Raw genomic sequence first — 20,690 nt, forward strand, 5'->3', positions numbered from 1 at the left:
TTTTCTCATTTTGTGCCTGAAGTCAAGCTTTATTTACTTTACAAGTTTTTTTTCTAAATAAACCAGTTTGCTACATATTTTGCGTCCGTGTCTTGACTGTTTGCATCCGTACCACTGCTTCTACCGACCTAACCTCCCCTCAAACTGTAGAACAAAGGGGAACCCATTTGGAGTGGAGCCAGATCCATGGTAATGAAAGTCAGTAAGCTTCCCCAGGATCATTACAGGTAAGGTGATCACCTTTGTACGCTTGCTTATTCTTACATGCTTAATGGTAACTTTAGTATCTTCAATGTTTCAGTATCTTGTATGATTTTAGTCATTTCTGTATCATTTTAAAGTCACCCATCATCTTGCTTTCAAGTCCATTCATTGTTATTGCTGCATAGTATTCTATAGGCGTTAAGTTATGTAGAATACCTATAACAACACCCATTTTGTACAATTGGTTTAATGTATACCAACTGCATAAGAAAACTTCTAAAGCTCTGCTTTCAGTGCATTTAAGATGCCATGTACAGTAGCCCTGCTATTTTACAAAACTACACAACAGATCTTATGGCAGCTGAACACTTTAATGAAAGATGATCACAGGAATGAAGAAGATGAATACATTTTCAGGCATAGCACACTGCAAACTGGGACAACTTCAGACGAATATATTATTATGATCTATGGCTGCATCCATCAATAAGCCTCCATTTCATAACTCAGCTCCGAATCGACCCAGTTGTGAGAAATTATTTTGGCATTATGGTTCACCGGCTTCAAGATATCCATTGTGCTACACAGCAAGTCACCGGAGAGCACTAGAATTTAGAATAAGCTGAAATCTTTGGGTAAAAACCAGCCATGTCTCAGAGGAAATCTCTCAGGTTCAAGAGGGCAGATTTGATCATCAATGATTGGAATACATGGATGGCATACTTGATAAATGTTCATAAATTTGGGAATATTTCTGTTTTTTGATCATAAGACTAATGCATTTAGTTTAGGGACAGCGTTCTTTAGTGTAAAAGCTAAGTTTGGAATGGTCACTGCAAGACAGTAATGTAAAGACAATATCAGAATTGAAAGACATTTTTCTGGTGACTTATAGAACTAAAAAAATATTATTGATGCTAGGTTCACACTAGCGCCCGGAGCCCGTTCTCAGCTTTCTGTCTTCTGCATGCAAAAGACAGAAAGCTGTCAGAGCGAGTCCGGCTGTGTGCGCCGGTGAGCGTTTTATGCTCTCCACCGCGAAACCAGTTTTTTAAAATCGGACACAGAGTACTGCATGTCCGACTCTGTGTCCGATTAAAAAAAAAACTGTTTGGCGGTGGAAAGCATAAAACGCTCACTGGCGCTCACGGCCGGACATCTTTCAAACCCATTCAAATGAATGATAAGTGGCAGGTTATTCAAATGAATGAGTATGAAAGACTCCTGCAGGTTTCCGTCTCCTGCTCAGTTTTGTGCAGGAAACGGTAACCTGCATAAACGGAGACCGGGCACAGATGTGAACGAGCCCTTATATGAGGTAACTTTTTATTATTGGTTAAGTCTAAAAGAAATCACACACATACTATAGATACAGATATAGCAGCCCTAACCAATGTTAGTGTCTCTGCACTGTATTTTTATAGCAGCCCTAACAAACGTTCCTTAGGGCTGATACATAGAGCAGTGGCCATGTTCTCCCCATCCAGCTGTTATTTAAATACATGGTTTAATGCTCCCTCTATGGGCCCCCTGTGTAGTAGTCAATGAGTGAGTAAGTGATTGATGTCCATGAAGGGGTTAATCGCAGTCTTGAGTGAGGGGATCCAATCAGTATAAGAAGGAGCCCATGCACATGAAACTTTCAGATCCCCCCAAAAAGGGTTACTAAGGTTTATTTAACAATGAATTCTAGTAATTCCTATCACATTGTGTAAAGCAGCCAATGAGATGTCACTGCCTGGTTTACTCCATGAGAGGACGCAATGCCGGACCAGGATGGGAAGTATAATAATTGTATTATATATGTTTTACTTATTTATTATTTATTCCAACTGAAAGGATCCCTGCAGGTTAGTCACGGTTTGGCAAGACCACAATTAACCCCTTCTTACATGGAATCTGTGTACACGTTTTTTTCCGCATTGGCATCCAACATTAAATATTAGGTTTTGTTTTTTATATTGATACAACTTGTGATATCAAGTCTGTCGAATGCACTTTTTATATATTTATTTATGTATTTTTTATTTTATATTAGATTTGGCATTGACACTTGAACTAGTGAAATAAACCATAACAATGAAGAAAAGACAACAAACGTCTCGTGCATACAAAGAGCCTTACAACTTATACCCTGAGAGTGCATACTAGTGCATCTCAATAAATTAGAATATCATCAAAAAGTTATTAAATTTTTAGTAATTCAATTGAAAAAGTGAAGCCCATATAGTATATTGATTCATTACAAACAGAGTGAACTTCTCCAAGGGTTTCTCTCTGTTAATGTTGATAAATATGGCTTACAGCCAAGGAAAACCTATAAGCCATTATCTCAGAAAATTAGAATATTATAAAAAATTCTTAAACACAGAAATATTGGCCAAATGAAAAGTCTGTCTAGTAAATGCCCTCAATACTTGTGGCATCAATGCGGCAATGTGGCATGGAGGGATCAGCCTGTAGCACTGCAGAGGTTTTATGGAAGCCCAGGTTGTATGATAGCAGCCTTCAGTTCATCTGCATTGTTGGGTCTGGGGTCTCTTATCTTCCTCTTGACAATACTCCATAGATTCTCTATGGGGTTAAGGTCAGGCGAGTTTGCTGGTCACAGCACAGTGATGCTGTGGTTATTAAACCAGGTACTGGTACTTTTGGCAGTGTGGGCAGGTGTTAAGTACTGTTAGACAATGAAAATTCCATCTCCAAAAAGTTAGTCAGCAGAGAGAAGCATGAATTGCTTGAGTAAACACAATGAGCCTACACCAGCAGATGACATGGCTCCCCAAACCATCACTGATTGTGGAAACTTCACACTAGACCTCCAGCAGCTTGGATTGTGTACAGCGGCCTCTCCACTCTTCCTCCAGAATCTGGGACCGCGATTTCCAAATGAAATGCAAAATTTACTCTCATCTGTAAACACCTTTGACCACTGAGCAACAGACCATAACTTTTTGATGATATTTTCATTTATTGAGATGCAGTAGTAGATTAAAATGCTGGTTTTGGTGGCACGTTACCTGATTTTTCTGCTGCAACTTTAAGGTCGTAAGTCAAAATCAAGACAAGACCTTCTTAACCTTTTAAATTCCAAGAAAAATAACATCAGAGTATGTTACCAGTATTTAATAATAACTGCACTTATGTGTAAATTGATCTATAAAATGATATCAGATATGAGGATGAAAAGGGCAACCTCTGTTCAAGTTCTTCATTTATCTGACAACCTTACCAATTCACTCTTGACACTCTTGATATTTATGTGACAAGGTTTGGCTCCTACAAAAGGTGCCCTAAATGAAATTATTTCTCAAGCTTTTGAAAAGGTTATCTATATGGTGACCTGCAAGACATACCCTGCACATTATAATTTATTGGATTGATGTCCAAATACCAAACAGTTCACTTTGCGTGTCACTCCTTGAATAGATTTCAAGATCTTATACTTCTTACTTCTGCACAATTGACTCATGGCCCATATTACAGTAGTAAAATCTGCCTAACCCCTTCTCAATTTCTGCTGTATGTATACATTGGATGCCAAGTATTTAGGAGGCTGTCCAGGTGCCATAGCCACCAGGTCTTACACGGTAGGGAGTTAGCAGCAATACCCACAATCAGACACATCTCTAATCGTGACACTTTGTTAACCCCTCAGATGTTGTGGGTCCCACTAGGTCACTGTTCTATTCCTATGACAAAAAAAGTTAAAATATAGAAGTTGAAATCACCCCTTTCCCTACAATACATATAAAAACAAAAACAAAAACAAAAAAAATATATTAGGCACCACAAACTACTCATACTCTGTGCCCAGATTAAAATGTTTGTCCCATACTGCGAATGCCATATTGGAAAAAAAATTGAATAAAAAGTGATGAAAGTGTAATTTTACCCCATATTGGTACCAATAAAAGCATCAGCTCATGCTACAAAAAAAAAAAAAAAACCCTTTAGGCCAAGGCCTCACAAAAAGGAAACCTCCGCAGACTTTCTGCTGCTATTATACCTATAGGGAAACCACCAGCATTTCCATATGTATAATTGACATGCGTTTTTGGAATCGTAGCGTTTCCACTGCACATATTTTTCTGCAATATGTGGATGAGATTTTCTAGAATTCCATCCACTTTGCAGTGACTGTAAAATGTCGCAGTATTAACCTATAGAGCAATTCCTGGTTTCATAAAGGGAACCTTGGAGTGAGTTTTCAAGGCAAAGTTATTTCTGTATCCATTTCCCAGAATTCCTAGTAAAACATGCTTTGGTCTGAGCACCCTTGAGATGTTACTGTGATACAGCAAAAGTTTTATGAAATGGTAGTTCCTCTTTAAGACCTGGTGTAACATAACAGTATATTGGGTGCGCAGTGAATCATGAATCACAGCAAGCAGAAATCTGAAAAATCTATTGAAAAGTGAAAATGAATTTGGATAGTTTTACTTGCTGGGAAAAAAAATCCCCTTGAGGCTGAAGCCCCACGTTGCAAAAACAAAGCGTTTGACAGTATCTGCAAAGTGGATGGGATTATGTTTTTCAGCGCTGAATCTGACGCAGATTCCACACCAAATTCAGCGCCATTTTCCTGACATGTCATACGCCGTGTGAGATTTTGAGCGCCGTATACGCTCCCATTGATTTCAATGGGAGTTAGTCTCGTATACACCGCGTTATTTTGCGGCCGTGATTTTGCGGCCGCAAAATCACAGCCGCAAAATAACGCGGCGTATACGATCCAGGCTCCCATTGAAATCAATGGGAGCGTATACGGCCCTCAAAATCTCACACGGCGTATACGTGCCAGGTCATGCGGCACGTTACTCCGTGTGAATGCACCCTAAGGGGGCATTCACACAGAGTAACGCCAGGCGTGTATCACATCCGTACACGCCAGCGTTACGGCAGACTGCCGAACACTTCCCATTCACTTCAATGGGAGCGCTCGTAAACGACGTTGTTGCGAGCGCTCCCATTGAAGTGAATGGGAAGTGTTCAGCAGTCTGCCTTAACGCCGGCGTGTACGGCTGTGATACACGCCCGGCATTACTCCGTGTGAATGCCCCCTTAGGTGGGTAGTCACTGACTCTCTGCTCCACTTTAGGATTGCCCACCAGGTCAGTATATAGGAAATTAGAATATTGGGTTCTCAAAGTAACAGCACTGATTGCTAAGAAAAGGTAAGGACTAGAGAAAAAATTCCAACTGTGCCAAAATGGAGCAATGCTTAGTGAAGGAGTTGGTGAAAGGTTCTCTTTCAATGATAATAACAGAGAGCGATTCTACTTTGTTAGAGAATAAAAATCATTATTAACCAGTCAATTCACAATTGGATGAAGACTCTTTTTTAATGCTTCACACATTGCAAATAAATGTGAGTTAATATGTAATAAAATGAGTACATTATACAGTACAGTCATCATAATTTCATGCTGATACAGAATCCGAAAGAGAGGGAGTTGTAACCTATTGTTAAATGCATCATCCTCTGCTGAATCAGTAAAATTCCACCACAAATTCTTTTGGGATGTTGGAACGCCGTTGAGCTTTACTGTACGGTTTCTTGCGCAGAGATTAGAACAGAATACAATTATTACCCTTACCAAGCATGAAAATACACAAATGCCCACACATTTTCTCCCAGGCACATCTGAGCTACTTTAATGACCAATAATTGTATTTGTGACGATTGCCTATCAAAGAACACGCCTCGTAATTTCATTAGCTGGCATATCTGGAGTGAAAATGTTAAGGAAATTCAGGCTAAATTGGTTAATAGCTCTTAAAATGTCATCAAGGGAGAATGATTAAATAAACAGCTGCGGAACAGAAGGAAGAGCCTTAATGCTCCGATGCAGAGACTGGAATCGCACGTTATCATTCTGTGGGGTTCTTCAAATGATTTCAATATGATTTGACATCTGAGAATTCTTTATTTAGAAGAGAAACGCAGCAGTAAAATTATTACAAAAACTAAAGCTCAAACATGGAAACCTAGGGTGAGGATTCTCTTGGTGGAGCTCATTAGATTTCCTAAAATGAAAGCCTAATAAAAGATGCATTCTACTAGTGAATATTCTTTTACTCAGTTCTTTTACAAAAAATATATAAAAGGAAAAGAACAAAAAATAGTGTAGCCAAAATTCCAATATTCCAGTAGACTCAGCCACAAACCCTCCTACCAATCCCTCTCCCCAACTCCATAGGACACAAACGTGCCAAAAGTTTCAAGTTTTAGTACAAAAATGGCCACATGCTGAAAATTTGCTACTTTTATCATAGATTTTACGCAAGAAATTAGATTAATTCTATGATAATATTCACAATGGGAACATTTATATTTGTGACAGTGTTTACATTTGTATATACTGTAAGTGGGAATTTAATGGGAGTCTCTGATTGGAAAAAGTGCTATTGAGCTAAATACATGTCTGAATAGCCATTAAAGGGACTCTATCTTTGGTAAAAGTCATTTTTAACTAAGTACATACTTGCATAGCCTTTAGAAAGACTATTCCACACCTACCTTTTTAATGTAAATTGCCTCAGTAGTTTTTGAATAAGTCCGTTTTTATTCATACGTGAATTAGTCTTCTCTGTGCACTCCGGAAGTGTTTGTGAGCCCTGTCTGCTATTCTCTGCTATGTGTGTGAGAGCAGAGAGATAAGTCATCAGCAGCAAGAGCCTCTATGCTCTCACACACATAGAGAATAGCAGACGTGCTCACAGACACTTCCGGTGCATGGAGAAGGCTAATTAGCATATGAATAAAAATAGGCTCACGCAAAAACTACTGAGGCGATTTACATACAAAAGGTACGAGTGAAATAGCCTTTCTAAAGCCTATGCAAGGATTTCATTAGTTAAAAATGACTTTCAAAAAGGCTATTCTACTACTACCTTTACTTTTTCTGTTGTCCCCGCCATTTCTTTTTAAACCGTTTTATTACTTTATGCTAATTAGCCACATGGAGCACCCTGGGCATTCCCCAAAGCCTCCATGCACCTCCCACGTCATACCATTAATACAACACCTCCACTGCTTGTGCTCTGTCTGCCATCCTCCTCCCCAGGTACTCCTCCTCCTCCGTCTTCCCTCCTCCTCAAATCTCAGTTTAAAGCTCTGTTCACCGGAGAATGGCCGCTTACAGATTGTAAGATGAAATTCAAATTAAAAATACTTTGTTGATCAAGTGACATATTTTTAAGTGTAATCCATTTGTATTAAAGGGTTTTCAAATACAATGTAAAAGGGAAAAAAAGAACACAATATAAAAAAACAGAAAATGTGTGCAGCCTCACTGATATACAAAAGGCTAGTCCAACATTCTGAGGCACAATATACTAGCAAGGGGCAGGGGTGAACCATGGCTTTCTTCCGCCTGAAGCGGATGTCAGAAAGCCGCCCCCGGAGGGGCCGAGCGGAGGGGGTGGGGCTGAGCAGAGCAATTGTCTTTAGCAGGCAGAGAGCAGGCAGGGAGAGGACCTGCTCTCTGCCTGAGCGTGAGGGGCGGCCGCTGGACGGTGACCCTAAGCCAGTCCAGGACAGCTTGTCCTGGACTGGCTTAGGTCAGCAAAAATGCCGCCCTCCCCGTGGCCCTGGCATAGAGCCGCCTGAAGCGGTCGCTTCAGGTCGCCTCATGGGAGGTGCGGCACTGGCAAGGGGGCAGGGACCTAAGGATATGGAATCATAAAACTAACATCTTCAGATAGGTATGAGACAGACAAACAGACAAGAGAAACACACAGCAGGAGCAGCAACCAGGAAGACATATGTGGGGGAAGAGGAGAGAAAGGGGAAACATCTGGGGGAGGGGGAGATGACCAGCATCTCCTAAAAGGAAAGAGAATAGGAAAGTAACTCCAGATCAGAAGAAAGAGGAGAACTCAGACGATTCCTGAAGCATGACCCAAGGCCGCCAGAGAGTGTCAAATTTGGAGGGATCAGGGGAATCCTCCACCACCGGAGCCTCCATTCCCCTTATTAGGAGAAGCTCCTGTAGAAATTCAACTAAATAGGGTGTAACAGTGCTCTTCCAGTGCCTGGGAATGACAGTTCTGGTTGCCATGAGAAAGTGTTGCAGGAGGTCCTTCTTTACCACAGAAATCCTGCCAGGGATAACCGAAAGAAGGGCCAGTTGGGGAGTTGCTGCGACAGACCTTAGCATACAGAACGAACACAGGGTCCCAGAAGGGCCTAAGAACGTCACACTCCCGCCAGATGTTGTATAGGGTACCTTTCTCAGGAATTAAAAAAAATGTCATCAAAAACTCTCCAGTCTCTGTTGCATCTCATACATTGGGTCCCATGTATTATGACATTACATTAGCCAAACAGATCTTAAATACAACTAGAAATAAGTAAGGATTCCTTCATTGTAAAATCTGTTATTCACTGTCAGACCTAGAGCCTCCAATTGTCAATACCAAGCACTTTATTTGCTCAATACTCATCTGCTATTTCAAGGACTGCCTCATTGATAAAGCAGAGTTCCACAGTACATGCAAAGCCAGCACATTTTATTTCTAGTTTTCTCAGTGCTTCACTCTGCAGACACCAGGAAAAAAAAAACTAATAAAGTGAGTTCTATTTTAAGAGTTTGTACATGGTCAGGTCGCAGCATTCCCTTGGTATCCTGAGGCCTTTACAATTTATTACTTCTGCAGTATACACAGCACATAATGCACAGGAAAGGTTGAAGTCTTCTGCACGCAATCACTTATGTCAGCTCATCAGCCTCTCCGGCTCGTGTTTATGTCTGCATATACTGAAGACTTTCTCCCAGCGAGTGTTTATTTCCAGCAAGAACGCCATGTCTGTAATTTTAGCATTTTCTAAAAAACGTCACTTTTGACAGTAATTAAAGACCTGCACACCTCGGCTAGCTCACCGTCTAGACATTGTTGGGCTAAGTGTAGAATACATATTAATATTTATTGCAAATAATTGGTCATATACTCTACAAGGTTTTGTTATGAGATATTAGTAATAAAAGGTATCGCTATGATTTTGTTTAGAAAACGAAAAGGGAGTCTGTCAGCCCAAAATTGCGTACAAGATACACACAGTACTTAGTAGGGCATACGTTTTCCAAACTGCCCTTTTTTTTTTTACAGTCCGCCACTTCGTTGCTGAGAATTACAGACTTTTATAAACGTGTAAATTAAATGAAAAAAACTTTAGGGGCTGAAGGATAGCTCTCTGTCCTCAGTCGTCTTTCCCAAAGTCTTTGGTAGGTGCAATACATGCTACTGTGCATGCTCGATGATGTCACAGTGCACCCGGAAGCGCCACTTGTACTAGATGCATAGACTTGCATGGTTCAATTAGCTCTTAAGATAGCCCCACGTAACAGACCCAAAGGGGTGGTGGTGGGGGCTCATGACTTAAAATGGGAGGTAGGAGCAGGTTGTCTAGAGTTCAGCAGGGGTCAGGAAAGGGACAGTAGGAGGGATTTCACTCTAGTTTAATAAATAAAGGTGCAGGGAAGGTTCAGGCAGTTTGCCACAGGAGGCTGAAGCAGTAGTTTGTCCCGCTCGCCCTCCCTTAAGATGGGTTGTGGTTCTTTTAATGGCGGCATGCAAAGGAGGGATCTTTGGAGGCACAACGGGGGTGGAGGACTAAGGGGTCATCTCCACCCTCTCGGTAGAATGGATACTGGTTGGGGAACCAGTTTGGTTAACAAGTCCTGTAGTCAGGGTATCTGGTACGGGATTGCCCTCTGATGACGGTGCCCCTGAACTAGGTGGATTACGGCCGGGGGTAATAATCGGAGGTTGTGGCTGTCTCTTGGGGTTGGTGCCTTCAGAGGCCCTTCCTTTCAGGAGTGGAAGCGATTCCTGTGTTCATGTTGGCTGGGATTGGAGAGTTATTGAAATGTGTAGTTTAATGGGGATGTAAATGTTATGTAAATGTCATTATGTTGATATGTTGTTATTTATGTTAATTATCGGATATGGTAATTTGTGGTTATTTAAGGTGTAATGTAATAAAATACTGCTGTTGCTGTTTTCTTCCAACTTTTGGTCCCTGTGTCTTTAATGGGGTAGTTAGAGGCAATGTAGGTTGGGGGTTAACTACACGGCTCTACTAGGCCATTTTTATGGTCACGTAAACACAATCATTCAGAGCAAAAGAAGCAGAAAAGACATTGTGGGGGAAAAGATTCAGTAGAACAAATAATGTATTCATTTAAATCTCTTAACTGTTCATCTTAGGAGTTATTGACAACCATTTCTGTACATGCAGTTATACAGAGAAGGTTGTCAATCACCAAGTAGGACCGCCCACTTGACATCGATAAAATGGTGGATAAAATAAGGAACAGGAGCTTTCTGCATGTTCAATATAATTCAATATAAGAAAGACACAGATTCAGGAAATAACTGCAATTTTTTTAATATCTCTTCTCGTAGCCGTGCTTTTAACCTTTTTGGTACCTGAGGTGGAAAGTGAGAAAGTTACGCTCTCCGTAAATTGACGGTGCTGAAAGGGCATAGATGTTATTTATGACTACCAAAATAGCTACTCCCTATAGGACAAGGAAGGGTGCAAAGATCTTACCATCTCAAAGGTGTAATGCATTTCTGACATATTTATACCCATGTCATGGTATGACCTTAATAAATAGTCCCTTAATAGATACAGTTGTGAAGGAATGGACCACAATGGTCAATTTCACACTTCAAGGACAAGACATTGAGCTATACTTCGGGCTAGATACAGTTTGTGCAATGACTGCAACAACAACATATACAATCGGGTTCAGTTGTTACCAAATCTCCTTATAGCACTCAGAAATCAATTGTACCAATACTGATCTACTAATAAGCTTATTTCTTAGAAAACTGAAAAGCCGGAGATGTATTTCAGTCCAGCATCGCTCCGACTACTGCAAAATAACTCCCATGTAAAATCACATATGTATTCATGTATGTAATGAATGATGAAGTCTATTGTTGAATGCTTGACCCATACTCTTAGAGTGAGTGAGAAATCGAGTATTTACAGGTCCGTGTTTTGAAAAATCGGTTAGTTAATAAAATAAACAAGGAAATTCTTCCCTTTTTTTTAATGGTTCATTAAGAGCATATGAAAAATGAATGACACTACACCATCAAAAACAGACACGAAACAGACATTAGATCCATCAAAAATGGATAAAGCACAAAGATTAAAACACCTACTATTATCTACAGCAGGGTTGCCCAATACGTTGATCACGATCTACTGGTAGATCACAAAGGACGTATGGGTCGATCGCGGGATGCAGGGATCCCCGGTCTCTGCTTGTTCACAGTGCAGGCTGAGAGTCAGCCCCAGCCTACCAGTGTCCAGAGATAACTCTCAGCCTGCGCTGTGAACAAACAGACACCGGAGATCCCTGGGCGGCCACAGAACGCCGCTCCTGCTCTCACAATCCGCCCGGCCCCGCCCACATGCCCGATCCCACCCAGACACACTCGCCCCGCCCACAAGCCCGCCCGGTCCCGGCCATAGGCCCACCCCGGCCCCGCCCACAGGCCCACCCCGGCCCCACCCTAGTAGATCTTTTGCCTTGGTCAGCTAATAAAGTAGCTCACATGCTGAAAAAGTGTGAGCACCCCTGATCTACAGTAATGTGTCCATCTGTGTCGATCTGCTTATCTGTTACTCGACTACTCTTCTCTTTTCACCTCATTCCATTTCCCTAGTCTTGTATAAGTTGCATGTGCAGAAATGAGATCCTTCGATATGAAAACCTACATTTTCTTTTAAGAGAAATTTAACAGTGAATTCATGGTCAATGGAAAGTTTCGAAGGTAAAGTCTAACAGGAGTGGTCCCTTTAGATTGGAAAAGGGCAAATGTTGTCCCCATCTACAAAAAGGGGAAAAGAGACGATCCAGGAAATTACAGGCCGGTAAGTCTGACCTCGATAGAAGGAAAAATCTTTGAGCAAATTGTCAAGGAACATTTACTTCGGTACCTGGATGGGAAGGCATTAATTAACCAGAGCCAGCACGGCTTTATGACCAATAAATCTTGTCAGACTAACCTGATTTCCTTCTACAACAAAATCACTGAATGGTTGGACCAAGGGAATGCCGTGGACATAGTATATCTTGACTTCAGTTAGGCATTTGATAAAGTATCACATAACCTTCTTATTGAAAAAATGATTAAGTATGGCTTTGACAAAAAATCAGGTGGATTCACAACTGGCTTAATGATCGGGCACAACGAGTAATACTAAATGGCTACACATCGAACTGGAAGAAAGTCAAAAGCGGGGTGCCGCAGGGCTCTGTTCTGGGCCCAGTACTTTTTAATATCTTTATAAATGATCTGGACGATGGAATTATTGGGGAACTCATAAAATTTGCAGATGATACGAAGATAGGAGGAATAGCCAACACTAGAGAGGAGAGAGAGTGTATTCAAAAGGACTTAGACACACTGGAACAATGGGCGGAGGCGAACAAAATGGTATTTAACAGGGACAAATGCAAAGTTCTACATCTGGGTAACAGAAATGTAAAAAACATATATAGTATGGGAGGAATAGAACTAAGTGATAGCATAGGGGAAAAGGACTTGGGCATAATAGTAGATCACAAATTCAACATGAGCCAACAGTGCGGTGCTGCTGCAAAAAAGGCTAATAAAATTCTGGGATGTATTAAGACAAGCATTGAATCTAGATCAAGAGAGGTCATTATTCCGCTGTACTCTTCCCTGGTCAGACCACACCTGGAATACTGTGTACAGTTCTGGGCGCCCCAATTCAAGAAAGACATCGATATATTGGAGCAAGTCCAGAGAAGAGCAACCAAAATGGTGGAAGGTCTGCAAACCATGTCCTATGAGGAGCGGCTAAAAGAACTGGGATTGTTTAGTTTGCAGAAGAGAAGGCTGAGGGGAGATTTAATAGCAGTCTACAAATATCTGAAAGGTAGTCACAGTGCAGAGGGATCTACCCTATTCTCATTAGCACAAGGAAGTACAAGAAGCAATGGGATGAAACTAAAGGGAAAGAGATACAGATTAGACATTAGGGAAAACTTTCTGACAGTGAGGGTAGTGAGAGAGTGGAATAGGCTGCCACGGGAGGTGGTGGGCGCTCCATCAATGGAAATCTTCAAGCGGAATCTGGATAAACATATAGCTGGGATGATTTAGGAAAACCTGCACTCGCAGGGGGTTGGACCCGATGGCCCTTGAGGTCCCTTCCAACTCTACCATAAAATAAAAAAATAAAAAATAAAAAAAATAAAAATAAAAGGCAGGTAGAGGAGAGAGAAGCATTTTCTCTGATAAACTTTGGAATATTTCTTCTTATATCCACCTGTACTTATATATTTATAAAAAAATACAGGCGCCGTTTAAGTATTGATGTTTGACTTGATACTAAATATTAATGTATATATGGGATAAGACATCTTTAGTTGTACATTACTGTATTAGAAGATTGTTAGTCACCAACTAGTACAGTAATAAGGAACAAGTTGAACCTTTTTTTATGGACCATTTTAAACCTAGCCTCTAATTTTTCTTTGTTACTTTTCCCCTCCTCTATTCCATTGCAATTGCCTCGTTATTCACTGGGCATTGGTCATTTACTTTGGGTCAAGAGGGGTGAGGATGGAGAGACATAAAGAATAGGAGAGGATCACTGAGGTGACTATCCTGCCTCTTATTTTTTCTTTTAATGCCACTCTGGTCCTTCTTTTCCAAACAAATAAGTGGCTGGATAATTGTATCAGTCAGGAGGTCTAAAAACAGAGTTATTATATATATATATATATATATATATATATATATATATATATATATATATATATGTGTGTGTGTGCTTATGCATGTAGCAATTTGCACGGGCTACATTTGACTACATTTAAATATGTGAATAAAATGGTCATATGGAATAGAATGTCACTATCTTATGAAATATAAAACATACTTGGCTCACTGTCTAAAGATCAATATTAGGTGCTTGGCTTTCCAAGTTGCATGGTGCTTGGTTTCTTTTGCATGGATAGGTCACAGTTGTAGTTGTAGTTTAGGCAGTGAAGGTAAAACCCCTAATTTGTGTGAGAGTACACCTCGGCTTGTATTCTAGTACTCACTCTTTAGTATTTGTCTATTCTTTCTGCCCAAAACGTGGCATCAACATCATAAGTCGATCAGCAGACATAACACCATGTACCAAATCTGGACTCATATGCAAGTAACACATCAGACTAATAGTGCATATTTCTAACATTGTGTGCAAAGCCTCTTCAACTTTACAATTTTTAGAATTAAATGCATTCTTACCTGGGCTTTCATCCAACTTCCCAATTGTTTCAATCTGTTCTACTAAGTCATTGGAGTTCCATTGACTCATTCCAATAAGGATGGCACTTTTCCCTTCTACAATCTCCTCTGCAAAGATAAAACACATGGGACTGTTACTAGGTAGCTAAAACAACGTAATTAAAAAGTTTACTTTTAACTGCTTTTAGCTCAGAGACAAAAATTTTAAAAAAATTAAAAAATTGTACTCTCTTCCACCATTCCCCTACTGTGCAGAAGTTTACTAGGTCCCAGCTAGTCTCTACTTCCTTGTCCCATCATGATGAATAGACAATGCCGATACAGCCAATTACTGGTCAAGGCAGTTCATTGTTGCAATATTTAGTTCAGCGAGCTATACATCAAGTAGGAGCACAGAGCAGAGGGAGTCCATTGGAACAGCAGATAGCAGCGGCTTAGACATATCAGCCTTGCTGTCATATATAGCCTGTGTACAATGGATGAAAAAAAAGGATCCACCATAAAGATATATCATAAAATTGCTATATTTATGTGATAATTATTAGAGATGAGCAAACAGTAAAATGTTCGAAGTTCGATATTCGTTTCGAATAGCCCCTCAATATTCGACTACTCGAATCGAATATTGAACCCTATTATAGTCTATGGGGGGAAAATGCTCGTTTCAGGGGTAGGCAACATTCGATCAAATTACACTTACCAAGTCCACAAGTGAGGGTCGGTCTGGATCCTTCCGAGTAGTCTTCTCCTTGCAGCGTCCCCGCAGCATCTTCCGGCTCTGAATTCACTCTGCCAGGCATCGGGCCTGGGCAGAGCCAACTGCGCATGCCCACACTACAAGCGGACATGCGCAGTCGGCTCTGCCCAGGCCCGATGCCTGGCAGAGTGAATTCAGAGCCAGAAGACGCCGCGGGGAAAAGCTGCACGGAGAAGACTTCTAAAGGTAGGAGAAGAACCAGCGTTAATTGGCCGACTGTATAGCATTCTGCCAATCAATGCTGGTTCTGCATCGAACTTTTACATTCGAACAGCGAGTGGTACTCGAATACCTACTCGATCGAATACTACTCGCTCATCTCTAATAATTATCATATTTTCCAGTTGTACTAAAGACTCACAATCACAATTTTTTTCAGTTACGCTACGTTAGCATATATTGCTAGGATATGTAGTCATTTTCCGATCAGCAATATTTTGACCTGTGTGACCCTTAAGATTCACTAGAACTAAATGGTATAAGTGCTAGCCCAAAAGAAAAAAAAAGTATAATGTTACATCATCCCTTGTTGGCTACACCCCAGCACGCCATATGGTTGAGTATGTGTATAAGTATCAATTGGCCAACAATGCAACATTGAAGAAAGCTGAATGAGCAGACCGGAGTGGAAGTGACAGTGTTTTCCGATCTAATCCCTGCTGATCAGATATTCTTGCACAGACGTATTGGTGTCTCCTTACAAATGATTATATGTAGAAGTTTCTCCTTTCATGTTACTGCAGATTTTCCCCAAATGCTGCATTCATAATGACACGTCTAGAAAGGATTATTTAAGTTCAGCACCATAAACAACTTCTCAAAGTCCATTCTCTATGTCAGGACTGTTAGTCCCCGTCTTATTAGTAAACATTTTTTTTTCCATTAACGTTTCACTGCAGAATAATAGCAAATACAGTAAGTGAGATCAGACATGATATAGCCGGGCGCATAGTGTAAATCAGATATGGTAGACCTGCTAACTGCTGCTATATCTTTGCAGACAGCAGCGTCAGTAAGACACTGTAGCATCTTAGCATCGCCAAGCAAGAGCAAGAGCGTGAATGGATGGACACGCTACTATTGTCAACGTCTTCTGGTTGCCATAGTGACATTTCAAAGCCTTGCAGCAAATACCCATGCGGTGAGCGGCTGCTTTGCTTGTAAAGAATACGGTCAAGAATAAATCCAATAATAGCTGCTCATTATGAAGACGATAATGAACAGATTTCACAGACGTTCTCCATGAAACCTTCTCCTTTACAGACATGGGGACTAATGATATTAATTTGTAAATGATACACTACGGTATATACTGTATGTGATCTATTATATAAGACATAATGCCACATGTCATTCAGCAGCTGGTTCTGACCTCCAGAAGCTTAGAGAATGCATACCAGAAGAAGATCTAACTCTACAAGATGTGGAGAATTTTTATTTATTTTTTTAAATGTAGATTGTGAGTCCCATATAAGAATCACAATATACATTTTTTAAAAAATCTTTTCATTTAAGTTTGTCTTTGTAGAATGGGAGGAAATCCACGTAAACATGGGGAGAACATACAAACTCCTTGCAGATGTTGCTCCTGGATTGATTCGAACCCAGGACACAAATGCTGCAAGGCTGCAGTGCTAACCACTGAGCCACCGTGTTGCCCCTAAGATGTTAAGAATATCAACCAACTTCAGAGAGAGTACAAACATGACTTTACAGATCACAAAATGTGTTACTATAGGAATGTGTAATATAAAGATTGAGTCTTCAGTAATGGCTAATAAAAATTATATAAATAAATGGAAAAAAGTGAAAGAACAAAAGGAAATACTCAGCCACTTGTAGTGTATAGCCTCTGCGGTATCATTTGCCACCTGTGGTATCAATTGCCACCAGACTGACGCGTTTCGATTTCCTCTCGAAATTCAGACTTTAAGGAAGGAGAAAATCCGAAACGCATCAGTCTGATGCATCATTTCCGTACAATGTGTATACCATCGTCTTTTAATGAGAAGGTTTGAATAATAAAGAAGGAGTTTACTATTTTTCCACCACAGCTTTTGCTGGATTTATTCTTTTATTGTGGATCCTTAATAAAAATGATGACAGATTGCAAGCTTTCAAGACTAGGTCTCTTCATCAGGCATGGTATGACACAATATCTAAAGGCATGCATACTTATACACAAAAATGGCACAAAAATAAAGTGACGGGATGGAAAGCAGTACACACAAATAAATAAGCTGAAAAAAGAACAAATTAACAGTTCAAAGGATGTCCTCTGAATTTGTATGGTCCCTTTGATTAGTGACGTGGTGTTTAGCTCTTGTAAAATAAAGTAAAACCATGCGACAGATTTAACCCACTCTGAAATGTGTCAAAGGTGGTCATGAGATTATATTCCCATACTCTTCTGTCTCTCTTCGATTTGAAATTTCCCCTTAAAACCTAAATTTTCATGCCATTGATGATATTATGATTTTGATTGCAGAAGTGTTTTGGCACAGGGAGGTCCATTCTCTGCTCTGTAATCGTGTGGTGGTTTGAGTTCATCCGTATTATGACTGTCTGACCTGTCTCTCCTACATAAAGACCTCCAGTGGGACACTTGGTACATATTATTAAATACACCGCATTAGGTGTGCTGCAGGTGAAGATACCTGGGATCTTGTAGTCCTGATTAAAGTTGGGAATCTTTATTTTGTTGGTAGTCAGTACTACAGTGTGCGGGCATGTTTTGCACTTTTTCCGTTTGCATGGAAATGTTCCGGTTGTAGTTGGGATTTAGTATTCCAAACCTGGTAAACTTAGTTCCATCCATCACCTGGTTTCTGAAATCCAATACCCTTAATCTGCCTGTGAGGAATCCCAAATGTAACTCCAGCAGCTAATGGCGCATGTGCATTGCGTTAAGCCAGATACAGTATCCCTCGCTTCATTGAACATTGAACGCTGATACACATTCTATGAGTATCAGTGGCTAAGAAATACAATCGATGGGGTTGCTATTCCTAGAATTGGTCATCAATATTTTTTAACCCCTTTTAATATACAGTTATACCAGTCCCCTGGAGCCCTGATAAATAGATTTGTAGAGTGCAGCTGGGGAGGCGGGAAATCTTGTTTCCTTTGCTAACTATCTCACTCTCGGTCACTTGATTTTCTCCGCTATATAGGCCATCAGAGACAAGATCGTGGAGGGTCACAAGGCTGGCAAGGGGTACAAAACCCTTTCCAAGGAGTTGGGCCTACCTGTCTCCACTGTTGGGAGCATCATCCGGAAGTGGAAGGCTTATGGAACTACTGTTAGCCTTCCACGGCCTGGACAGCCTATGAAAGTTTCCTCCCGTGCCGAGGCCAGACTTGTCTGAAGAGTCAAGGCTAACCCAAGGACAACAAGGAAGGAGCTCCTGGAAGATCTCATGGCAGTGTGGACATTGATTTCAGTCAATACCATAAGTAACGTACTCCACCGCAATGGTCTCCGTTCCAGACGAGCCCGTAAGGTACCTTTACTTTCAAAGCGTCATGTCAAGGCTTGTCTACAGTTTGCTCATGATCACTTGGAGGACTCTGAGACAGACTGGTTCAAGGTTCTCTGGTCTGATGAGACCAAGATCGAGATCTTTGGTGCCAACCACACACGTGACATTTGGAGACTGGGTGGCACTGCATATGACCCCAAGAATACCATCCCTACAATCAAGCATGTTGGTGGCAGCATCATGCTGTGGGGCTGCTTCTCAGCCAAGGGGCCTGGCCATCTGGTCCGCATCCATGGGAAGATGGATAGCACGGCCTACCTGGAGATTTTGGCCAAGAACCTCCGCTCCTCCATCAGGGATCTTATGATAGGTCGTCATTTCATCTTCCAACAAGACAACGACCCAAAGCACACAGCCAAGAAAACCAAGGCCTGGTTCAAGAGGGAAAAAATCAAGGTATTGCAGTGGCCTAGTCAGTCTCCTGACCTTAACCCAATTGAAAACTTGTGGAAGGAGCTCAAGATTAAAGTCCACATGAGACACCCAAAGAACCTAGATAACTAGGAGAAGATCTGCATGGAGGAGTGGGCCAAGATAACTCCAGAGACCTGTGCCAGCCTGATCAGGTCTTATAAAAGACGATTATTAGCTGTAATTGCAAACAAGGGTTATTCCACAAAATATTAAACCTAGGGGTTGAATAATAATTGACCCACACTTTTATGTTTAAAATTTATTAAAATTTAACTGAGCAACATAACTTTTTGGTTTGTAAGATTTATGCATCTGTTAATAAATCCTGCTCTTGTTTGAAGTTTGAAGGCTCTAACTTATTTGCATCTTATCAAACCTGCTAAATCTGCAGGGGGTTGAATACTACTTGTAGGCACTGTACATTGTTTTAGTAAAAAGGTTATCCCATGAAGGAATACCAAACCCATTCTCTGTAAGATTTCTATAGTGAAGTGCAGAAAATCCTGTGGACTGGCAAACAGTCGGCACAAGTTTATCTCTTGTATACTTGTAGTATCTACATTTAATGCTCCTTTAATATAGAAAACAAGCTAATGCCATGTACATAAAAAATGGCCCACATTACTCTGGTATGAGAGTCTCCATGCATGTAGTAAGTCCTGAGAGTTGCTTCAAAGCACAACATTATATTAACATATGATAAATTCATGGAAAAAATACAGTGTCAGCCTCCAGAATATAATCCCAGAGACAAATGTTTTTGACATATTATATACAAGCTTCTGCCATGGCTCAGAGATATTATTATCTGTTATATCAACTATTAAGAACTAATGGCTGTTCATGTAGTAATTCATTTACAACGAGCACATACATAATTGGTATATTCGTCTATAATCCAGATTATATGTTATATTTACTAGCACAATTCTAACATCTTCAGTATAAAATAGCTGTTTACCAGCACATACATTGCATTCAGTTTAGTGTGATGCTCCACTCTCTGAAAACTGCTCTTTAACAAAAAAAAAAGAAGCCATTTTTAATCTTTCCAAGACAATGACAATCAAAGGAGATGAAGTTTTCTTACGTATTAGGTCTTATACATAACACTCTGATAGTTGCTTGAATAGGGAAAGAACTGTAAGTGGTCTACACATATTCCTCTGCCACATTACACCGTATGGTTTTGCACTATAAGTCTGTTCCAATATTTTACAGGATCTGCTCTACAATTAATAATAAAACTGGAATACACTTGGACTACACACAATCGACACAATGTCGTACTGTGTAACGTTCTATGTCTTGTACTGTATGAACATATTTGCAGCTATAGTTTGCATGAATGGCTACCACTCTATTCACTTCTATAGGACTGATGGAGAAATGAAATGAATGGAGCCCATTCACACAGAGGACTTTATGTTCTTGTGACTGGTGAAGGTCTCAGCATTCAGACCTCAAGTGATCACATA

At 40.5% G+C, this 20,690-nt stretch overlaps 1 protein-coding gene across 1 annotated transcript in view; it reads right to left on the minus strand.

The window, feature by feature from the left end:
* Window positions 1–20,690, minus strand: part of PITPNM3 (PITPNM family member 3) — a 425,437-nt gene that overhangs the window by 198,372 nt on the left and 206,375 nt on the right. The window contains exon 3 of the mRNA XM_075263884.1: window positions 14,500–14,607. Coding sequence (XP_075119985.1) covers window positions 14,500–14,607 — 108 coding nt within the window. The remainder of the gene's footprint in view (window positions 1–14,499; window positions 14,608–20,690) is intronic.

The sequence above is a fragment of the Leptodactylus fuscus genome, chromosome 2 (genome assembly GCF_031893055.1).
Source record: "Leptodactylus fuscus isolate aLepFus1 chromosome 2, aLepFus1.hap2, whole genome shotgun sequence".
NCBI lineage: Eukaryota > Metazoa > Chordata > Amphibia > Anura > Leptodactylidae > Leptodactylus > Leptodactylus fuscus.